Source organism: Candoia aspera, chromosome 4 (assembly GCF_035149785.1).
Source record: "Candoia aspera isolate rCanAsp1 chromosome 4, rCanAsp1.hap2, whole genome shotgun sequence".
NCBI lineage: Eukaryota > Metazoa > Chordata > Lepidosauria > Squamata > Boidae > Candoia > Candoia aspera.
Genome location: NC_086156.1, coordinates 97,592,692 through 97,614,067, shown reverse-complemented (window position 1 = coordinate 97,614,067; position 21,376 = coordinate 97,592,692). Strand labels below are relative to the sequence as shown.

At 44.1% G+C, this 21,376-nt stretch overlaps 1 protein-coding gene across 1 annotated transcript; it reads left to right on the top strand.

The window, feature by feature from the left end:
• Positions 1-8,654: 8,654 nt before the first annotated feature.
• SH2B1 (SH2B adaptor protein 1) lies at positions 8,655-20,797 on the top strand. The gene is made up of 10 exons (XM_063301101.1): positions 8,655-8,767; positions 11,084-12,012; positions 12,137-12,238; positions 13,238-13,329; positions 14,183-14,289; positions 17,042-17,230; positions 17,569-17,795; positions 17,918-18,089; positions 18,362-18,470; positions 20,653-20,797. Exons 2-10 carry the CDS (start codon positions 11,161-11,163, stop codon positions 20,669-20,671), a joined length of 1,869 nt encoding a protein of 622 aa, XP_063157171.1. The 5' UTR covers positions 8,655-8,767; positions 11,084-11,160; the 3' UTR covers positions 20,672-20,797.
• Positions 20,798-21,376: the final 579 nt, after the last annotated feature.

Here is a 21,376-nt window from a genome sequence, read left to right as displayed (position 1 = left end):
GGACTGTCAATCACAAAAGTTCCGCTATTGTCAAGTCTGCTATGCTGTAATTGTGATACTGAAGACAAAGAGCCAGTAGGCATGCTGCATAGGTATAGGACTAGAAGCAGGCAGACCTGGGGCCAGCCTCAGCCATGGAAACTCATTGGGTGATTTTGGGCCAGTCACTCTCTCAGCCCGAACTATGTCACAGGGCTGTCGTGGGGAAAAATGGGAGAGGGGTACTCTATGTACTCTGCCATAATCCCCAGAAAGGAAAGTGAGGTACAAATTAATAAGTCTATCTGCATTCTTATAGAAAGGATCTCATCCCTCATGCGCCTCACTGTTGCTGTGTCATGAACATAAAATGCATTACACATACCAGGATGCTGACCTAGGCAGTACTCTACTTATACCTTCCTGGGAAAGACCCTTTGCAAAGCAGCCAACAGGAGATACAAGAATGGCAGCAAAAACAGACATTTCTGGTGTCTCTAGAGGCATGAGGGAAATGAGCATTGCACTCTGCTGAGAATATGGGATTGGGAAATAGGGTGAGGAGTTCACTCTGTACCTGCAGAAGAGCAACTGGTAAAAAAAGGGGGAAATAGAATAAGGAACAGAACATACACAGAGCCTGTACCTGGATATGCAAAGTCTTTGAAAAACAGTCTTTGATGACTAAAACAGGGTTTCTCAACCTTGGCAACTTTAAGACACGTGGACTTCGAGTCCCAGATTGGAGTTCCCCATGCTACCTGGGGAATTCTGGGAGTTGAAATCCACACATCTTAAAAGTTGCTAAGATTGAGAAACAGTGGACTAAATGATACTGCCTTCCACAGAACAATGTCTCAACTAGTTATGCTCTGCTGAGCAAAAGTGCTCATGAGCACTTGGCCAACAATGGTAATAGATCCTTGCCTTGGTCTACAGGGAGTTTATCTCTATGTGGGATTGGAGCCTCCTCTTTTGTATATGAGAGATTTCTCAGTTGGATCAGACAAGAGTTGTATTCATACAGAAAACAGTGGGGAGACCTGGGGGACAGTCACCACTGCTATCTATTGTTGCAAGAGTTCCTCATTGTCTTTGCTTACCTGTCCTCTGTTCTGACACTTTTGTTAGAGCAGAGTTGGGGATTTGATGCCTGGGTCAGAAATATGCAGGATTTCTAGGTATTCTTGTTTCCTTTCTGCACTAGCCTCTGAGTGTTCTGGGATAGATAATTTTATACAGGTGCTCCTTGTGTCTGACTAAGTGCCTCCCTCCTATCCTTCCCATCAGCAGAGTGCCGCCTTCTGTGTTTCAAGTATTTGTGACACGAGACCAGAAAGATATAATCCTGGGCTACACATTGACCAGTTTCACTCAGCATTTAAAATGTTAATGTGGTTTCTTTGGTTTTTGTTTGGCATAAAGTGTGCACTTTATGTCAAACATTTTGATATAGTGGTTAACCACAGTTTGACATAGGTGTGGACTAGAATCTGAGAGACCATGAGTCCTGCCTTAGGCATGAAAACCAGCTGGGTGACTTTGGGTCAGCCACTCTCCCAGCCCAGCTCATCTTAGAGACTTTTTGTTGTGGGGAAAATAGGAGGAGGGAACATTATGTATGCCTCCTAGAGTTGCGCAAAATAAATGCAGGGTACAAATATAGCTAGCAAATCAATCAATCAATCAATCAATTGTGTAAACTTAGCCAAATTGTGGTTTAGTCAATAACCCATGGTGATACAAACTATGGCTTAATGCATGTGATCTCAACCAATTTGAATCTCGGCAAAAGTAATTTTGAAATTTATACCAGCATACGAGTGTTGAAGATCTGTGATTGTGTGATGATTAGCATGCTCTGTTATAGAATAGGACAGTTCTTGACATGAAGAAGGAGCTCTTTCATTTTAACGTTTTTTTCCTTCTGCCATGAAATCTATGAGAGGGACACGGACTGAGTAGATAAAGGATATATAACTATCCTCCCCCCACTTCTGTCCAAAATTTGCCCCCATTTCATCATTCTAGTAGGGCGTATCTTTGACAAGATAGGACGAACTGAAGCAGGCACTTCTGCAGGCATTATCCTGAAGGCAGCATATTTTGATTTCTCTTGGTGAAATGAGATCTTTGTCTAATTCCATTACTGTATTCTCAGAGAACGTCTTTCGGAATAAGGATTACATTGTGTGGCATCACACCTCCCAAGTTTGTTTTGTTCTTCCCCGACTCTCAAACCACTCTCAGCTTTTTAAAACCTCCACCGTCTCTCACACACCTTTCAGAGCTTGGCATTCTGGCAGACTAGTGCTGCCTAATTCCTACCTATTTATTTGGGTAAAAGCCTATTAAATTAAGATTTATTCTCAAGGGCAAAGTTTTTGCTGTCTTACTGGGATCTTTGTTAACGGTTGTTAATAGTCCTGAAGTTAAAAAAAAAAACTAGGTAAGAAATACATTTTTCCATTTCGTAAAGATAAGGAATTAGTCTGAACAAATATTTGGAACACGTTAGGCTCTAAGAAAGCAGCAATGGTTACTTTATTGATGGAGATCCCATCCATTAATTTATAAAGGTTTATAAAGCATGGCTGGCTGGGGAATTCTGGGAGTTGAAGCCCAGACATCTTAAAGTTGCCATGGTTGAGAAACACTGCTCTACATGATGGAATAGCCTTCCCCTTGTAGTCAGAATAGTGCTCACAGCCTTTTGGGAGCTAGTGAGAACAGTTTTTTCCCACAGAGCGTTTTGAGAAGGATGGGTGGGTGCTATATAAGCTATTATATTATTATAATGGTGGTTTTGGTTTGTGTTTCCTTCTTTAATTGTTATAGGGCTATAAAGTACTTGGTGTCAATGCAGATTGCAGCAGAATAAAAAAGAAATCATTTCCTTAACCTCCACATCTCTGTCTCTCACGTGCAAACAATGGATTCATTCATGCTAACCCATCATATAGTTTGGTCTGACTTTAGCATGTCAAGTGAATCCAGCCTTCGTGACTCAATCAACAAATCACTGTTAAAACAAACCATGGATTAGCATGATGAGTAAACCAAACCTTCTCTGTGCCACATATTAGACTTTTACAGTTGGTTTTGTGGCATTGTCCAAAATGGGTACAGAACATGACTTGACTTTGATTAATAAGGAAGTATGAATGCAGATCTAGCAATCTCAGCAGTACTCCCTCACACACACACATCTGATTATCTGTGGGGAATTTTCTGTAAATCGATTTGCCTTGCATATTCCTAAAAAAAGTTGTAGAACCACTTGGTCTGATCTTGTCTCATATGTTATAAAGTGCCTGTGACTTAAGTTGTCTGGATCTTTGATTACCTTGGAAGAAAAAAAAATGTTGACATGAAGAGATAAATAAAATTGCTGTTGGTTGATGGTTCAGAATCCACTATTGGTATAATTAAGAAAACTGAGGAGCTGTAATTTTTTTTTTTAATGGAACAGCAATGTTTCTTAAGGTCTCATATACAACACATGATCCAAACATAAAGAAGAGACAGCAAGGTTCAGTATTTGGATGGAAGAACAGTCAGAAGAAAATGGCAATGGGCGTGAAACAATTATGAATAAAGTTAAGAAACTATACAAATATTTCATGGTCACTACATGAAGTGGGGAGCCTAGGAAGTTTATGGCCAGCAAAGGCAGGTTTGAAAATGTTAAGAAATGCTATAATTTGCATGACATAAAGTTGACAGGAGAGATGGCCTTAGCAGAGCTTGAAGCAGCATCCAAGTTTCCTGCCAAATTAAAGAAAGTGAAAGAAGGAAATAGTTAATTATTGGATCTGGTCTTCAGTGACGATGAAACTGGCTCTTTCTGGAAGCATGTGACAGATTGCAGTTTCCAAAGAGGGAAAAAGGGGTTTGAGACTGCCAAGACAGATGTGGGGCAATGCTACAGGGGACTTCATGGTGAAGCCTATAGCTTTGTATTGCACTCTTAGCCCCAGGTACTCTTAAGGACAAGAATAAGACCCATCTCCTTCTCCTGGAGAGCAAACAGACAAGCATGCATAACTGGTATGCTGTTCGTGGATAGTTTAAGAACTATTTTGCTGAAGAAGTAAAGCATTAAAAACAAACAACCCATAGCTTTCAAGGTGTTGCTGGTCCTCAGTAATGCTCCTGGCCATACAGTTTGCACATCCAATTATTGGAGTAATACTTTTTTTTCCCCCCTCTTCTAAACACCACCTTGCTCCTTCAGGATAAATTGCTATGAAAGCTTTTAAAAGCTATTACAGTATATGAGTTGCAGATTATACATACAGTATGACTGCCTGACAACATCCCAAATCTGACTTTAGAAGATGCATGGAAAGGACACACTATTGCTCATGCTCTATCTTTTAGGAATCTTTGGAGAACACGGAACAACCCAACCTTAATGCCCTCATGTTGGTGCAAGATTGTTAATGGTCTGACTGATTTTCATGTTGCCGATAAGATATTCTACATTGTTTGCTTTCTTGATGACAGGTAGGTGATGGATCTGAAGACATGCAAATGAATAAATATTAATCAGCTCTTGTATTTCCATTCTTATGATCTAAGGGAGGAAGAAATTCAAGGGCTGACTGCATCATCAAGCAATGATGAAGATAATTAAGAAAAGTAAGATGAAGACCTCAAACTGAAGTTTTTATCAAATTTAGATACGCTACTGCAGCCTCCAGCTATTTTGGCTGATGAGGTAAGAGAGACCGATTCTTTTATGGAACGTGGCATGAAGTTTAGAAACGCAATGAATGGTATTTTGATGCCATATAAAAAGCTGCAGAAAGACTTAAGAAGGAAGAGTAAGCAGCCAACTATCCAGACAAAACTGAAACTCCAGCAGCACAGCCTGTGTTAACCTCAGCAGCAGCAGCAGAACATAAAGACCCTTCCGTTGTGAAAGAGGAGGGAACGGTTTTCTCAGGAACGATCAAGCTCTTACCTTCTCTATCCTCAGCACTGTTGTGGCCATCTTCAGGAGTTTCAGAAACATCAAAATAATAAGCAGGGGCCTTGAAACAGCCGCATGAACAGTGATGGTTTAGCATGCCCAGTGATTACAAGACACTGCATTGTGAGAAGAGGAACAGAAAACTGGGACAAAAATCACATGGGCAGCCCTGATGTTTTTAATCCTCTTATTTACATCTAAGTTTGCATAATCATGACACGTATCAATTTTAATGCATACAGAGGGATACGTATCATACATATGGAGCTCTTTTGTAGACGGTTTATAACTCAGAATGCATTGATTCAACGTATCAGTGCACGCTTTTAGTTCATTATGTTTGTTTTGTGGTTTTATTGAATTTAGATGCTTTTAATTAGGGTTATTGTGGAAGGTTTAGTTATTTTCTATATGTCTGGTAAACTTCCAAAAGTAATATCTGATTGTGGTAGGATATCAATGTAATATAAATTAAAAAATTAACGTACATAATTCAGCGTCCCTAGAGCTGGCATTCTCCTGGTGCATTGGACAAAAATCCCCTCCATCCCCATATATTGGCACAGCTATTGGCTATGTAAACTGGATCTGATGGAAGTTCTAATCCAACAAAACTGCTTGAGGAAACAGGACAATTCACTTCCCAGCCCTCTTTTTCTTTTATAATTTAACACTCCACTTCGTGTGGCTTTCTTTTTAAGGAGGGTTAATCTTAATCCTGAAATTTAATCTTGGTGGAAGATTTATGATTTTCTCTCCTTTTAGGTTTCCTTTAAAATATTTTTCTGTAATTCTGTAAAGCCTGCAGTTTCCAGGTATGCCACTCCTTCCCTCATGTTCTTCGGTGTCCCTGGTTTGGCTTTGTGTTTTGCCAGCACTCCGTATCTTAGCCTACTATGTGAAAGTATGATCTAAGCCCCCAACTGAGGCTGACATTTTCTCAGTGCTCTTTGTTTTTCCTGTACCAATGTATTAGCTCAAGGATTGAATCACCACCGCAGTTAGTTGCCAGGCTAAATGTCCAGGGTATGTTGGATTTCATTACAATATTTCACACAAGCTTTACTGACATTTGTCTTATCATCCAGACTCCTGGAACTGGTATGATTGTCTGTTTTGTCCAGTGCTCTAGCAGGAGGTGTACTGTAGCGCTTCCCATCAAAAGTGATGCTTCAGCTTCCACAGAGAGAGCCAGTTTGGCCTGGTGGTTAAGGTGCTGGGCTAGAAACCAGGAGTCTGTGAGTTCTAGTCCCGCCTTAGGCATGAAAGCCGGCTGGGTGACCTCGGGCCAGTCCCTCTCTCTCACCCCAACTCAGTGCAATGTAGACTAGCCTCCTTATGGTGCACCCTAGGCAACATGACTTCTCACGGCGAAATAGTCTACACATCTGGCTGCTGGACCTCACAAGGATTTCCCAGCAAGAAAAGCAGCATGAACACCGAACTGCTATGCCATACGATTAAAAAAAAAAAAAGCTTCCACAGCAACATAAAAGGACAGTTTGCAAAAAGTTGGTTTCTAAAGCTCACATGGACATTTGTGTACATTGCTAATACCTCTCTATCTAAAAACATAGCTGATACCTCACTTCAGAATTTCAAGCATACCCACCATAGCACTACTCTATATTCATCATGTTAAGCCATAACATGGTTTGTCTCATTTTGACCTAGCATGTTGTATGATTCCAGCTTTGTGGTCTGAAACATGCTTATGCATGTTGTGTGGATTCAAAAACACAGTTATTGGCTGGGTTTACAAACACACTGAATGCAAACAAACCACAGTTGTTTTAGCTTTCCAAACACTGCTAAGGAATGATTAAGATCCATGAAGCTATATGGAACTCCAAATAATGAACAACAACAGGCTGATTCAGGGCAGTAGTCCCACCAGTCTCTGCTTGCTCAAGGAAGATAGGATGTTTGGGGTGCTGGAGTGGAATGGTGGACCAGATTTTAGGAAGAGGGGGAAGAAGGTGACAAGGATGAAATGCAGGATGCTACATCCTACTGAAATGCTCCTTTGTTGAGTGGCTGGCAGATCAACAGCTCATGTTTTGGTCACTCGGCTTGCCTTTGGCAAGGGATGGGGTTGGTGAGAGAGTTCTGCAGCAGCTGAACAATTGATCCACACACCACTTTCGTTGATAAACCTGAAGAGGGCATTGTAGGTTGAGCCTAGTGTGGGATTCTTCCTGGAAGCATACGTATGTGCTAGGGGATTCCAGCATGTACATATGAAGGAGGGGCTGAGGAAATGATGGCTAAGATATCCCAGATAGCTCGTTGGGCATTGATCAGAAGAGCTGGGGCAGCATGAAGAAGAGAAATCTCACTCTGAGTTGGAATACAACAATGGGAAAGGGCAAACAAAGCGGGATAAGGCCAGAACTATCCCACCTGGACAGACATGCTCCAGAATCCAAGAAAGCATTCTGTCCAATGAAGATGCAAGTCATATAGGAGGGCATTCCTAAAAGAGAAGCAGCATCCATCCCATACCCACACTAAGTTTGGCATGGAAGGTAGTGCCAGGCCATCTTGGGACTGGGAGTGCAGCTCTGAGAATGCCATCTTAGCAGTGAAGGAGCCACAGACACAGAAGCTACTTGGAAGCAGTATGTATGGACAATACAAGGGAGACAGCATGTGCAACCTTTGGCAGTAAGGGCACTATGGTAGGTGGTGGTGTTCAGCTGCAGCAGCAGTGGCAGCCATTCTGCCTCAGGTGTCAATGCAAGGTAGTATCAAAAGGTGAAACGATAACTGGCAGATGCTGAGCCAGAGCACAGATCTTGGCTCATATCCCTGTCATACCCCCATCAGCCCCCACCTGTATACCAGCATCAAAAGAAGTCCCCTTATATTTCCCTGCTCTTGGTGTAGAGTTCATGGGAGGCAGATGGGTTACCAATCTCTCCATATACACATTTTTGGCGGAAGGCAGGTTTCAAATGCTCTTCCACAGCCTCTGAGTTGTGCTACACGATGCTGCTATACACTTCCCCTCCCCTTACAATTTCTACCTTTCACAATTGACCTTGGGCTTCCTGCTTCCCCCATGGATGATCCGTTGTGGATGTTGTGCTGAACATTGACGTTATCATACCTGTCACGACAGAACACTGACTAATCGGCTATAAATGGGCTCTCAAGTGGAGGCGTAAATCGTTAAAAAAAAGGGAGAAAAAGAGTTGGCCAGGTTCGGAACTGGCCGCCAAACACATTTTTGGTGTGGACATCCTCTAATAGTAGGTTGACTGAAGGTTTTCCTTAGGGAAAGCACTCTGCATATGCTCAAAAGTCGCACACAAGCACTACCAGCCTTGGCATAAGAGCAAGCCCCATTGAACGCCATGGGGTTTACTTCCTAGTCACCATTCGGAGAATTGCGAAAGGCGGGGAGTTCCGGATGTGCCGTCGCCCGAGCAACCGATGAAGGACGCTCACCAAAGAACTCCCCTGCCCCCTCAACGTCCCACGAGCATTCGTAAATCTACGTCACGGGCCGCCATGGTAACGACTTGGACGCAGGATCCAACGGAGAAGAAGAGTTACGTTAACAGTCTCTGAATTTCCCGTGACCCTTCTAGCCAAATCCGCATTCTCTCTATGGTAAAGCGTGTTGTTTTCGACGCTTCACTCTTTTCTTCCTCTGAGTTGATGACGAAGACGGAAGTGAAAGCAGGAAAACAATTGACACCAACGACAAAAACCCGGAAGCGGAAGTAGTGTGAGAAAGCCAGGGAGAGTGAGAGAGGTGGACAGACAAACCCTTTCTCCTGGAAGGAACCCAAGGCCGGGATGGTGAGTGACAGATGCGCGGAGCCGAACGGAGGCCCCTTTTTCTTCCCCGCTCGCGCGGAGAACTTTTCCCCCATTCAGCCCCCCTTCCCGCTCTTGAGAACGGCTCGTCTTCTGCCCCCGTCCCTTCCTCAAGTGGAAAGTCTTGGGTTGCTGGGTCCAGAATCTGAAGGGGGTCTTTCACTTCGCAGTCCAGCTCGGGGTGTGTGCTCGGGAGCGAGGCTCGTCGAGCAGGCTGCCCCTTGCTTCCCACAAACAGCGCTCAGAAGGACGCGCGGCAAGTTCTGAAGAGCGCGGAATTTCGCCAAGCGTGGCTTTTCCCGTCGCAGGAGCGTAGCGAGGAAGGAGCCACGTCATGTGAATTAGTTCACCCTGTCCGTCGGCTTAAGATGCAGGAGGTCTTTAAGGAGTGTAACGCCCTGTCTCTGAGATGCATGCGAGAAGCAGCTCCCGCCTCTCCGTTCGTTTTTCCCCTCCCGCGTCCTCCAATCTGCACATGAGAGTTTGTAGGGCAGCGGCTTTCCAAACCCGCATCTTCGACACCAATATTTTTATCTATTCAACAATGTTGCTCCCAGTGTCTATTTTTCCTTTAGTACCTAAGCCACAGAAACTATGCAACGCAGAGCTTTTGCTTTTCATGCAAAAAATCCTATATATAATGGCATTTCTAGTTGCTTACTTGCAAGCCTGAAAGATACCACTAAATGAGACCACAGCAAATTTTCAGTTGTAGGAACTTTTCCTATTCAAGTATGACCATCCCACAGCATTTATCTTGTTCTCCACTAGATACATGTTTTCCTGCTTATCCTGATCCATGTTCAAAGGAATGAACATTTCCAGGAAGGTTCAGCATATTTGCAGACAAACTGGGTAGTATTCACTCTTAAAAAAAAGAGGTCTAGGGAATAGGATATGAAATAGTTCAGGTACTACTGGAATATAATTATTAAAGTGACCTGGGCTTTTCCAAAGGCATAACAGAGACAACTATACAAATATGTCCTCTTTTGTGAGACCACAAAACTTTGCCAGGTGACTAAACTCAAATTTAAAGAACAAGGGAAGGTTGAATTACATCATTATATAATTAGCTTTTGAGAGTTGTTCCTGCTGTGGAAAGAGTTAGGTTCTTGCATGAAGCCTTTCAATACCTAGATACAGATGTATGATTTACTGAATGAATTGATAATTGTATGATATGGTTCTTTTTTGTGGTTTTGTCATTTTGGAAACACAAATATGTCACTGGATTGAAAAGACATGTTTGGACCAAAAGCTCCCTCCATGTAAAGCCTTAAAGTTTTTCCCCTGATATACAGGCGCCCTGTGCAAAAATGTTTTCAAGCAAGGGAAATTCTCTAGTAAGAACTGTACTGTATAAGTCCATGAGGTAGGCAAAATCTCTTGTTTATTCTAGAGGATGGCTAACTTAATCTTAAATTTGTTAGAAACATCATTTCAACAGATGTATTTAAATTTACAAAACAAGCATAACTTTCAGGAGTATGGATTCTTGATTAAAAATATAGTGTCTTTTAAATTCAGATTACAATGTACTGTACTTCGTCCAGCACTCTTTGCAAAAGTCTCAATAAACAGCAAGAGGTTGTTCATCTAATGGAAGTTTGCCAATGTACTGTGGTTTATTTTTTTACCAATCTCTGTTTTTTCCTTGAGACTGTACTGCCCAGATTAGGCTATTCAGAAGTACGGTGGTTGAGACTTGATGGTGGTAAAATTTATCATACCACTGTGACTTAATCATCCCCACATCCATGCAATCAATACAGGATGGTGCTTGGGATACAGATTCAATCTGACAATTTATTTTGTCCAAAGACATTTCAGAAAAATATTTAGCTTTGCCTTCACTAAGGTACAGTGCTTATTTCTAGCTAGCCCAATTATCTCAACAGCATTGCTTCTGCTAGCCAAAAATGAGAAATGTATATAAGCTTTACATCATTCTTTTATGCAATTGTTTGCTCCATGTTTCCACTGTTTCTCCAATTATATTTCTGATGGAAAAGTTGCTCTCTCCATTATGCCATTTTTAAAATATTCAAACTCTCCTATTATTCTGGTTTTAAGAGTAGCATCTTAAACCAATAAGCATGTGAGAAATGCTCAGATATGTAAAGGTGTTAGCAGTTACTGTTCCCGGTCAAACGTAAAGAAAAAACCTCCACTGATTAATAAGAAACATGCATGAAAAGTAAATAGTTGGTTCATAAGAAAGTCCCTGAAAGGACATTATTTATGCAGGTTGTTTCTTCCCTGTACCTTATAACTCTTCTGTTTCTCCCTCTTCAGGTCACAAAGCCATTGGTACTCACAGCAACCCAATCCTGGCACTGGACGTGTTGTCACCTAGTGCCGCCTGGGCGGTCATGAACGGAAGTGCAGTGCCGTTGTCACCAGTAGGGGGAGGAATGGTGGGAGAACCTGCCTCTCTCCCCTCCCTGGGTTGGCAGGAATTCTGCGAAGTCCACGCTCGTGCTGCTGCAGTTGATTTTGCCCGTCGTTTCCGGACCTTCCTTGGTGAGAACCCCCAGTTTGCCACGCCAGGAGCCGAAGCTGCTTTCTCACATCGCTTTGCAGAGCACTTCCTAGAACATTTTGAGGCCGAAGTGAGCCGTGCTTACACCAGTGACTCGCCACCCCGGTGTGACATTGCCCCTTTCACTGGTTGTTCTTCTGCGCGGGACCTCTCTGAGACTTGCAGTGACTCATCTGTTGCTTCCCCTGTTGAGCCTCCGTTGGGCCCGCCCTCTGGCCTCTCTAGCAGCCAGTCCCGCAGCTCTGAAGATGTTTCTACTGTGGCAGCAGTTACTGCTACAAAGCCAAAGCTGAAGAAGCGCTTTTCTCTGCGCAACGTTAGCCGCAGCGTGCGTGGCAGTGTACGCGGCATTCTGCAGTGGAAGACCTCAGCCGAGTCATCCTCTGGTGGTGGAGATGGGACTCCTACTGGAGCCAACAGTAATTCCAACTCTTCGGGCGGTGGCGACTCAGAGCGCTGGACTCACCGGTTTGAACGTCTTCGGCTCAGTAAAGCCTCCCCAGCTCCTCTCCGAGTCGAGCTGGCTAGTGTGCGCCGCGAGGGCCTACTGAACTACATTGTAGCTGATGATGGGTCAGGCGGGGGCAGTAGGACACGCTGGCAGAAATGCCGACTTCTCCTGCGCAAGGCAGGGAAGGGAGAAGGGGAGGGTTACCTGTTGGAGTTCTACATCCCACCAAAGGTGAGCACTGAGTCACTGTGTTCAGGCACGAAAGAAGTCGCGGGGAGAAATCAGAAGCTTGGGGTTCCCGATTTAGGCCGTGAGGATATTGCCGTAACAGTCTCTTTTCTACCCCAACCATCAGGCAGCAAAGCCACGGGTCAGCATTGCTTGCTCCTGTGTAATGGATGTGCGGACAACAACTCCACTGGAGATGCCAGACAAGGAGAACACCTTTGTGCTTAAGGTCAGAAAAAGATTGATGGGGTACAGTTAAGATTTGGTAATAATTGAATCATTAGTAGTTACGTATCTAGCCCATTGTTTCTCAACCTTGGCAACTTGAAGATGTCTGGACTTCAACAGAATTGAAGTGGCTGGCTGGGGAATTCTGGGAGTTGAAGTCCAGACATCTTCAAGTTGTCAAGGTTGAGAAACACTGATTTAGAGCCAGGGTATGTGTAGAACCACCTCTTCTGTTTCTTGAAGAAAAATTAGAATACTTTCCATCACTAACCTCTGGCTAGAGTATGTTTTTAGCAGTTATCTGCTTCTTGCTTCTCACGTTTTCATAAAAGAAAATTATTGGTCTGTTCTACCCTCCTTCTCCAGCAGCACTGGACTACCTTCCTACAGTTGGCAGCAGTGATATTTCTGAGCAGATTTACTCCTCCCAAACTTTCCTACATCCTTGGGAGGAGAGGAGACTATATAAAACAGCTTCTTAAGTGATACGACACTTCATGGCTAGATCAGCATGTGTGTTGGAGAGAGGAATTGCAGTCCTCAGTGATTTTTATATTTTAAAACCATTCAGAATTCAGCCAATGGAATGTGAATAACCACAAAAGCATCTGGCAAAGAATTCAAGGCTGAATGAGGGGAGGGCTAAGCAACTGCTAAAAGATCTTTCCAGTCACTGACTTCAATCACTATTGGTGCCCTTCTATCAAAGGCCAAACTTGGAGGCCCTGATATCTTTTCTGTGTATGTTATCACCTTAAGATAGGAGCAGATGGATTAAGTCCTTGGATTTGAATTGTGCTTGTGTGCATGCATGATTCATGAAAATGTTTTTCAGTTTTGGATATTATGCTTGCAAAAAATTGTTCTATAACATCAGTTGAGGTTGGGGTCTACCCTCTCTTCTCATCATTCCTCTTGGCTTTTCAGAGGGAAACAGGGCTCTAGAACAAAACCCATCCTGGGATGTTGTATATTTATTATTTTTTCCCCTTCCTCCAAGCTGTCAAGTTCCTTGGAGTACATCCTTGAGACTGTTGACTCGCTGCAGATGCGTTCGTGGTTGGCTGACATTCAGGAATGCATGGGCCTGGGGTAAGTTGCCCTAAGCATCAAGGAAGGCCATAGCTCAGTAGTAGAGTACATAGTGTACAGGTTGAAATACCCAGAGTCAGTCTCCAAGTAAAAAGAGAACAGTTATAAGGCCTAACAAAAACTTGGCGGGGGGCTGAGACTTTACCTCTGTAGAGTTGCTGGTTCTAAAGAGTAGACCAGGTGTGGGAAGTGTGTAACTGTTCAGATGTTTAGACAAGAGCTCCACTGTCTCTCATCATTGACAATGCTGGTTTGGTCTCTTCCCCCCACACTGAGGATATAATAACAGACAATATGATTCATTATCCAACTTTATATAAAGCAGTTCCTCATGAGAGCTTGTGGGAAGAAGATTAGGGGAAGAGTGAAAGAACAGGTACGTAGTTATTGACAATAACGTTCTTACTATACATTAATTGAACAGTGGCGCAACCCCAAGATTCGGATGGCTGTGGAACAGGTACATGATTCTTGCTCCTTAAAACAAGCCATCAGACGAAAGCTCCGGGTCATCTTGGCTTTCTGTTTCCAACAGCAGAAGGCTAATGCCTCTGGAAAACCCGCAAACAGGACTTAATATCGAAGCAAGAATGCTGTGTAGTCTCTGGTGGCAAAAATCAGGAGGAGTGTGGCAGCAGCTTTTCCAACTAACACATACTGTTAAAAGGCATAAGCTTTGGGGAGCTGCAGCTCACTTTATCAGATGCATAGAGTGTCTTGATTGATATAGGACAAAAGCTGGAAACTTCCTTTGCTGTTTGTTTGTTGCCAACATCCAATCGTCAGATATAGGTTGTCCTGGAATATGGAAACATTGTAATTGTACTTGTGCTAATTGTACTTGTCTCCACAGAGAAAGCACTGAGAGCCTAGAGCAGCCATGCATGAACCACTCAGATAGCATGCCTAGCCGGGAACTTCCCATGGTGCCGAGTGAGAGCAATGAACAGCTAAGCCAAGGTGTGTATTTGCCACAGATGTACACCCACACCATTATGCCCTCCTGATCCCATGGCAAAACTCTCAGCTACCTGCTAAGGCAAGGCCAAAGAGGCCTTCCAGTGATGCCTTTGTATGCAGGCAGTCTGTCTGCATTAGAGCATAGAATGTGTCTCCCAAGGATGACATTCTCTGAAAAGGTGCATCATGCAACGTCTTCACATGCTTCCTTGTTCTCTTAACCAGCAGGCATAGAAGTACTGCTACATATACTTGCAAATAAGGCAAGAATTTTAGGTGCCAAAAATGCACCCCCAAAATTGGGTTCACTTATATGGCAATATATATGGTAATAGAGAGCCAGTTCGGTGTGGGGGTTAAAGGCATCAGGCTAGAAACCAGAAGACTGTGAGTTCTGGTCCCACCTTAGGTACGAAGCCAGCTGGGTGACCTTGGGCCAGTCACTCTTTCTCAGCCCTAGGAAGCAGGCAAGGGCAAACCACTTCTGAAAAACCTTGCCAAGAAAACTGCAGGGAGTTGTCCAGGCAGTCTCCGAGAATCGGACACGATTGAACAGATAAAAAAAACAAACAGTAACACTGTCTTAAGGTACTTGTATATCCTGTGTATAAGCCCATCCGCAGATAAGCTGACCCTCGAATTTTTAACCAATATACACGAAAAATGGATAATCTGTGAATTACCCATGGATAAGCCAATTGTGAAAATTAAAACATCCGAACATTTTGAGGGTCAGCTTATCCACTAATGGCGCATATTTTATGGTATTTTGGTTAAAAATTCAAGGATCTGCTTATCCACTGATGGGCTTATCCACAAGTATATATGGTAATTTTAGGTTGTAATCTTGACAGATCAGAGACCTGGCTCGTTCTGTTATGTAAAATACCATTTAAGTAATGATACTATATTTATTGGAATTACAATATATGTCTTTTCAGTGACTGCTTTCTTCATGAATGTTATAGGAACCCACATTCACCAGCCAGGGAGAATACATTTAAAGATACATGCTGATTTTCACCAGAGTGAAGTGAAACTGTCCGTTAAGCTTTAGCTAACTGGGATGAGATGGCAAGGCTCTCTCCACTGGCCTGGCTGGACTCAATTATCATTTGATTTATTCTTGCCTGAAACTATATTTTGTGGCATCCAGTAGGTCTAGCCATAGCTGGTTGAAAGATTAGACAGTGAGGCGCATTATGCAGGCCTTTCTAGAACTAAAGGCACTTAGCTCTTTCTCCTTTTCTATATCCTGATGTGACTATTCCATTAGTATCATTATGAAACTTGGTTTTTTTAAAAATTCCTTTATCTTCTCTGTCTTTGCTATCTGAGGTTAACTAAATTAAGGTAACAGTGAACATTGATAGAAAAATGGCACATAAATGGCTTTTATTCAAAGCTGAGAACTGCCTTAAACAGAGCAAGCGTCACAGTATCTTTCTGAAGCCTCTGTCTAGATCGGTTTACCAGATACACTAAGCAAAAATACCAACCCATAGAGATTTCTCCAAAGTCACTTAAATGTTGGATGGGAAAAAAAATTAAAAACTTCAGTTTTTTAACCAAGAAGAATATTCTTGATTGTTTAAAAATGTAGTTGGAGCCATCATAGTGGCATGATTATGAGATCAGGACCATGGAGACCAAAGTTCAAATCCCCAGGCAGATAAAAAGCTTATTGTGTGACCTTGAGTCAGTCTCAGCTGAACCTTTGTACCTTACAGGATGCTGTGACAATCCAGCGATAGCTGAGTACCAGTATTATTTAGTATGATTCTGATTATTTTTTAACACATTATAACAGAAGAGGCTTTCAGGTACAAACTAAACATTCAAGATAACCACATGAGAAAAATTCAAACTAGTCTTAAAGCCAGGATTTGATATTTACCAAAAAAAACCCCATTCAAACAAAACTTTTGTAAAACCTTAGTAAACACCGAAGAGAAATAGGAAAAGATTTAAAAAATCCCTGAAGTCATTGGCAATGTATGTACAGGTAGTCCTCGACTTACGACCGTTCGTTTAACAACCATGCAAAGTTATGACAGCCTCAGAATGGGTGCTTTATGGCCTATAAAGCACTTCCGAGCATCACAAAACATTGCACAACCCCCAGTGGTCATGTGATCACATGTTGGGTGCTTGGCAAGAGGCTCACATTTACGACCAGTTGCAGCATCACACAGTCACCTGATCGTGTTTTGCGATGTATTTTGCCATTTTCTGGCAAAAAACGCCCACTGGGGAAGCTGGATTCACTTAACAGCTGCCATAAAAATGGTCGTAAAATTGGGTCCAGTCGTGGTTATTCCACTTACAACCGCAACGACTTATGATAGAAATTCCAGTCCCAGTTGTGGTCGTAAGTCGAGGACTACTTGTATCTGCATCTGCATTATCATTGTGTTTTGTTCTTTCTTTTTTTCTTATTAATTAAAAAGCAATGAAAAATAAATAAATGTTTATTGGCAATAATACAGAAGTGCTTTCCCGTTGTCTTCTCGGATGTGTGTTTGACTTCCAATCAAGCCTACAGCTGTAGGATTTCCTGATGGTCTCCCATCCAAGCAATAATCAGCTCTGACCTTTCTTAGCTTTCTTCAGAATCTGCCAAGGTCAGCAAGGTGCCTCTGTTAAGGAGATGGCAAATGCAGCTCCCTCTTTGGGGCGTATGTGCAAAGGGTCGTCCTGAGCCTTGGGAGAGGAAGCGACCTGAGCCCAGCTTGTAACGTTGCCTTTCCAGGTGCCTATGGTGGACTGATGGAACGGCCCTCGGCCTCCATGTCTCCCAGCTCAGTCTCTATCGCTGCCTCACCCTTTGATTCAATGGAGCTGCCGCCTCCTCAGCTGCTGCCTCGGGTGCCAGTCAACGAAGGGCAATTTTCCACTGGCTTCCTCCATACAACTTTCCCCGAAACCCCTGAAACCACAGGTAATGCTTGGAAATGGGCAAGTTAGTGCTCGGTCTTGATCTGAGGTGGGCCTAAGAAATCTTTTTTTTTTCCTCCCCCTGCCGGAGATCATATTGGGAATGGCACGATGGTGGAAGACTAGTAGTCTGCAGTGACTATGGCCAAGCCCAAAGTGGGCAGGGTTTGTATCACTCACTGTGAACGTTCTTCTTCTGATGTAGCCTCTGAAGTTGTGTGCCCTCCGGTCAAGGCCCCCCTTGGGCCACGCACATCAGCATCCCTCGGGCTGAATGTTGTGGAAGCAAGATCCGGATTCCCCTGAGGAGGCTTTTCTTCTGTTGCTGTTCTCCCTACTCAGGTTCCTTCCTCTTCCAAGGGGAGCCCGACCCAGGCGGGGGTAGTCTTGGCGACCCAGAGCACCCGCTCTCTGAATACCCATGGTTCCACGGCACCCTGTCCCGTCTCAAAGCCGCCCAGCTGGTGTTGGCAGGAGGCCCGAGCAGCCATGGGGTTTTCCTGGTGCGTCAGAGTGAGACACGGCGGGGTGAATACGTCCTGACCTTTAACTTCCAGGGGAAAGCCAAGGTGAGTGCAGTGGCCGGGGGGGGGGGGGCTCTGTCAAGGGGTGCTTGGGGGCTGTGGGGCAGGGTAGGCTGGAATCTGGCTCCAGAGCAGTTTCCCCTTCAGCCTCCTTTTCCTACCCCCAGCATCTGCGCCTCTCCCTGAATGAAGAAGGGCAGTGCCGGGTTCAGCATCTCTGGTTCCAGACTATTTTCGATATGCTGGAGCACTTCCGGGTCCATCCCATCCCCCTCGAATCAGGGGGATCCAGTGATGTGACGCTCGTCAGCTATGTGGTTGCTTCACAAAGGCTGCATGGTGAGTGTCGGGTGAAGTGGGGCTGCGGGGCGCAAAGAGCATAGACCCTCTTGCCAGTCCATGTCATGCTCCATCTCCCACCATCTTCATCCATTGTAGCTCCAATCGGCCCCTCCTTTGTTGCCCCACTCCTTGTCCAAGTCTTCTCTTCCAGCCCTACACCATGCATGTGCCAGGAGGGAAGATCACCCACCCCCTTCACCCCCATGTTCACTGCTCCCTCCCTTCCTCACCCACAATCCCTATTTCTGATGTGGGCATCTCTGTCACAGGCCGGGACCGGGCTGGGAGCCGAGCGCCAGTGTCTGGGTTCAGTGGGGACCCTGACTCGCCCCCCAACCTCATCTCCATCCTTGCTGCTGCCTCCGCGGGTGACTGCGTGTAAGTGTGCAATAGCTACCACAGGAGGAAGGCAGGGATATGACCGTGTGTGTGCGTGTGTCACGGCCCCACGCCATAGCCATCGCTACCCATGGGTCATGTGAATGCAGTGTCTACGCCATCCACTGTGTCTGACACCAGGAGGCAGGGAAGAGATTTCAGGTGCTCCTTCTGGCATTTCCAGGTAGGACTAAGAAAGGCTTCTGTGCAGAACCCTGAAGAGAGACTGATCGTTTCTGTAGCTGAATGGAACAATAGTCTGGTTTGGCATAAGGCAGTTTCTAGTCTTCTGTAGAGGGGGATCTTAACTGCTATCTCAGGACTATTGTTTCTGTTACCATTTGGGCAGCTCCTTCTATAATTCAGTTGAATTAGATACAGCAGAACTCTACAGAAGAGCCTCACATGTAATGAACATATTGACAGCCCAAAGTTAAAGGGGATCTACCCAGAACCCAAAGCATAGAGTACTATTGCCTCTTCTACTCCCCCTCTTCTAGGAATTTACTAACTCTTGTGGCTGAAACAATTCTGAATTTGGTGACACCCCCCCTCCCTGGGCAGGGTTATAATGCAACATGAGGACATGCTATTAAACCAGTTTTTCACCAACCAGGTCCCTCAAGATGGTCTGGGTTAAACTGTCTTCCCCATTTGCTTGGGGATAATGAGAGCTGTAATCCAACATATATATTGAATGCCAGGTTGGACAAAGGTTGTATTAGGCCAGTTGAGAGTGAAAATATGGCCAGCATCATTGCCTTTTGTCCCCTGCTATGAAGCACAGGAAGGAGTCCATAACTGAAAGGTCTTCTACCTCCCAGGCATGTTATAGAAATAAGGTAGGTATGTTGCATAGTTATTGTCTGGTAGGGAAGAACAAAGGAAAGGTCCAGCATATTCCTGAAATAGCACATTGCATTTATAATGAAGTCTCAACATTTATGCTCTTAAAAAGTGTTGGTTTTCCCAGCATTAAACAATAGAATATTCAGCATTCAGTATGTAGGTTGAAGTCACGTGGCACACTAAGACAAAACAAATCATATTATGGCTTCACCTGGTATGTGAAGCCATTCCTTAACAATAGTTTAGTGAATGAATTCTCTAATACAGCCAGCATAAAATACATGGAGATTCCCTTCAAATACTAGAATCTGAGAACTAGACATGTTTGAAATTCTCTTTATTAGACAATCATGTTCTAATGCTCACATTCGGAGTATGTTGCCAATATGCTGTGAGAAGTGTATAGAGTAATGGATAGGAACCATAAAGCTGTACGTATCATGCCTTGCATCTCTCCGTAATGATCAACCTTTTCGTATTAATATTTGGAATTGCATTCTCTGCCTGAATGGTATCTATCAGCATCAAATAAGAATAAAGCCTGAAACATCACAATAGTTTAGGATTTCACACTGTTGAATGATAGTTCAAAGAGTTTTATGTCCCTAAAATGCATTAACTGTAGACTGATAGTAAAAATGCCTAAAATTAAATAGGTAAGATTGTTTTGAATAGGTGATAGTCCTACTGATTATCTAGTTCAAGCAATTTCTGGGCCACATAAGTCCTGGCTTAAGTAAACCTGACTTTATGGGCAGAATTCAAAACATGCGGCAGTCATTTTTGTCCATGTACAAAATGGCCATGTGTTTGTACATGTGCACAGCGTGCAATCCAGCCTCCAGCATAATCAGTTTGCACAGGGTTCCTGGAATGGGAACTTGCATAACCAAAGGATTGCATACAAATGTTTAAAGCTCAGCTTTATACAAAAGCAGAATACTTCAAGCCAAGTTTGCATCTTGTGGATTATAGAAAACACCTATCTTTGTACAGAATTTTTTTTAGCATGGAGCACAGCCCCGAGATACATTGTTCAGCCCCTGTCCTTATACAGTTATTCAACAGTAGTAACTTGGTTTCATTCGGGGGCTACAGCAGAAAACAGGTTTTAGAAACCAAATCAGTATAGTCATTTCCAGACACTGCCTGAATGATTGCATTTGAAGAGCACTGGATGCTGTAATATAGTTAGTGATGAATCTGTTCACAGAGAGTATCTTTAAAACCTGCTGAACTAACACTGGCTCTCAGTGTTTACTCCCTCTTCCTGTCTTAACCCCGCACCATCCTATCTGTCTGTCTGTCCGTCCGTCTCTTCTCTCCCCCACAGAGCCGAGCACCTCTCGTAACCTGCCACTGCCACCTCCTCTCCCCCCAGCCCGGCCATCTCATGCTCCTCTGGACCATGGGTTGCTGGAGCCCAAGGGGCAGACTGAGGAGGAGGCCCAGATGGAGCCAGAGGTGGACGAGGGAGCATCTGTGAGAGCCGGAGGATCCCTCCCTCTGCCAGAGGAGCCAGAAGGACGAGCCAGGGCTGTGAACAACCAGTACTCATTTGTTTGAACCCAGTGGCAATGAGAAAGAATAAGGGAACAAGCCCTTTTACTATAACCATCACTAGATGGAAGATCTAATTCTGATCATAGGTACCAGATGGGCTTGAATACCCAACACGTCTAGACTTTCCTTGAGTAATCTTTGAGATGGGACTGGCCTCATCCCCTCTGTTCTTCCTGCCCCCTTTCCCTGGGTATGGAGCAAGTGTCACTTTTGCTTACCCCCTCTCCCCACCCAATTTAGGTACGTGACCCTCTTGGGTTTATGCTATCAGCTTTCAACCCCTCAGTCTGCACTACTTTGGTCCTGTTTGGGTTGCTGAGAAATTGCCCTGCTCTTTCCCTCTCTCCTCCTTACGCCCCCTCTCTTTCTCCAAGCCTCTGCAGTTGGATAGTCCACAAGAAACACTACGTGGAGGAAGCGGGAGTGGTTTAGCTCCAGGATAAATGTTGACTTCCATCATTGTACCCCTGCCTTTCTCGGTGAATGTATGGAGT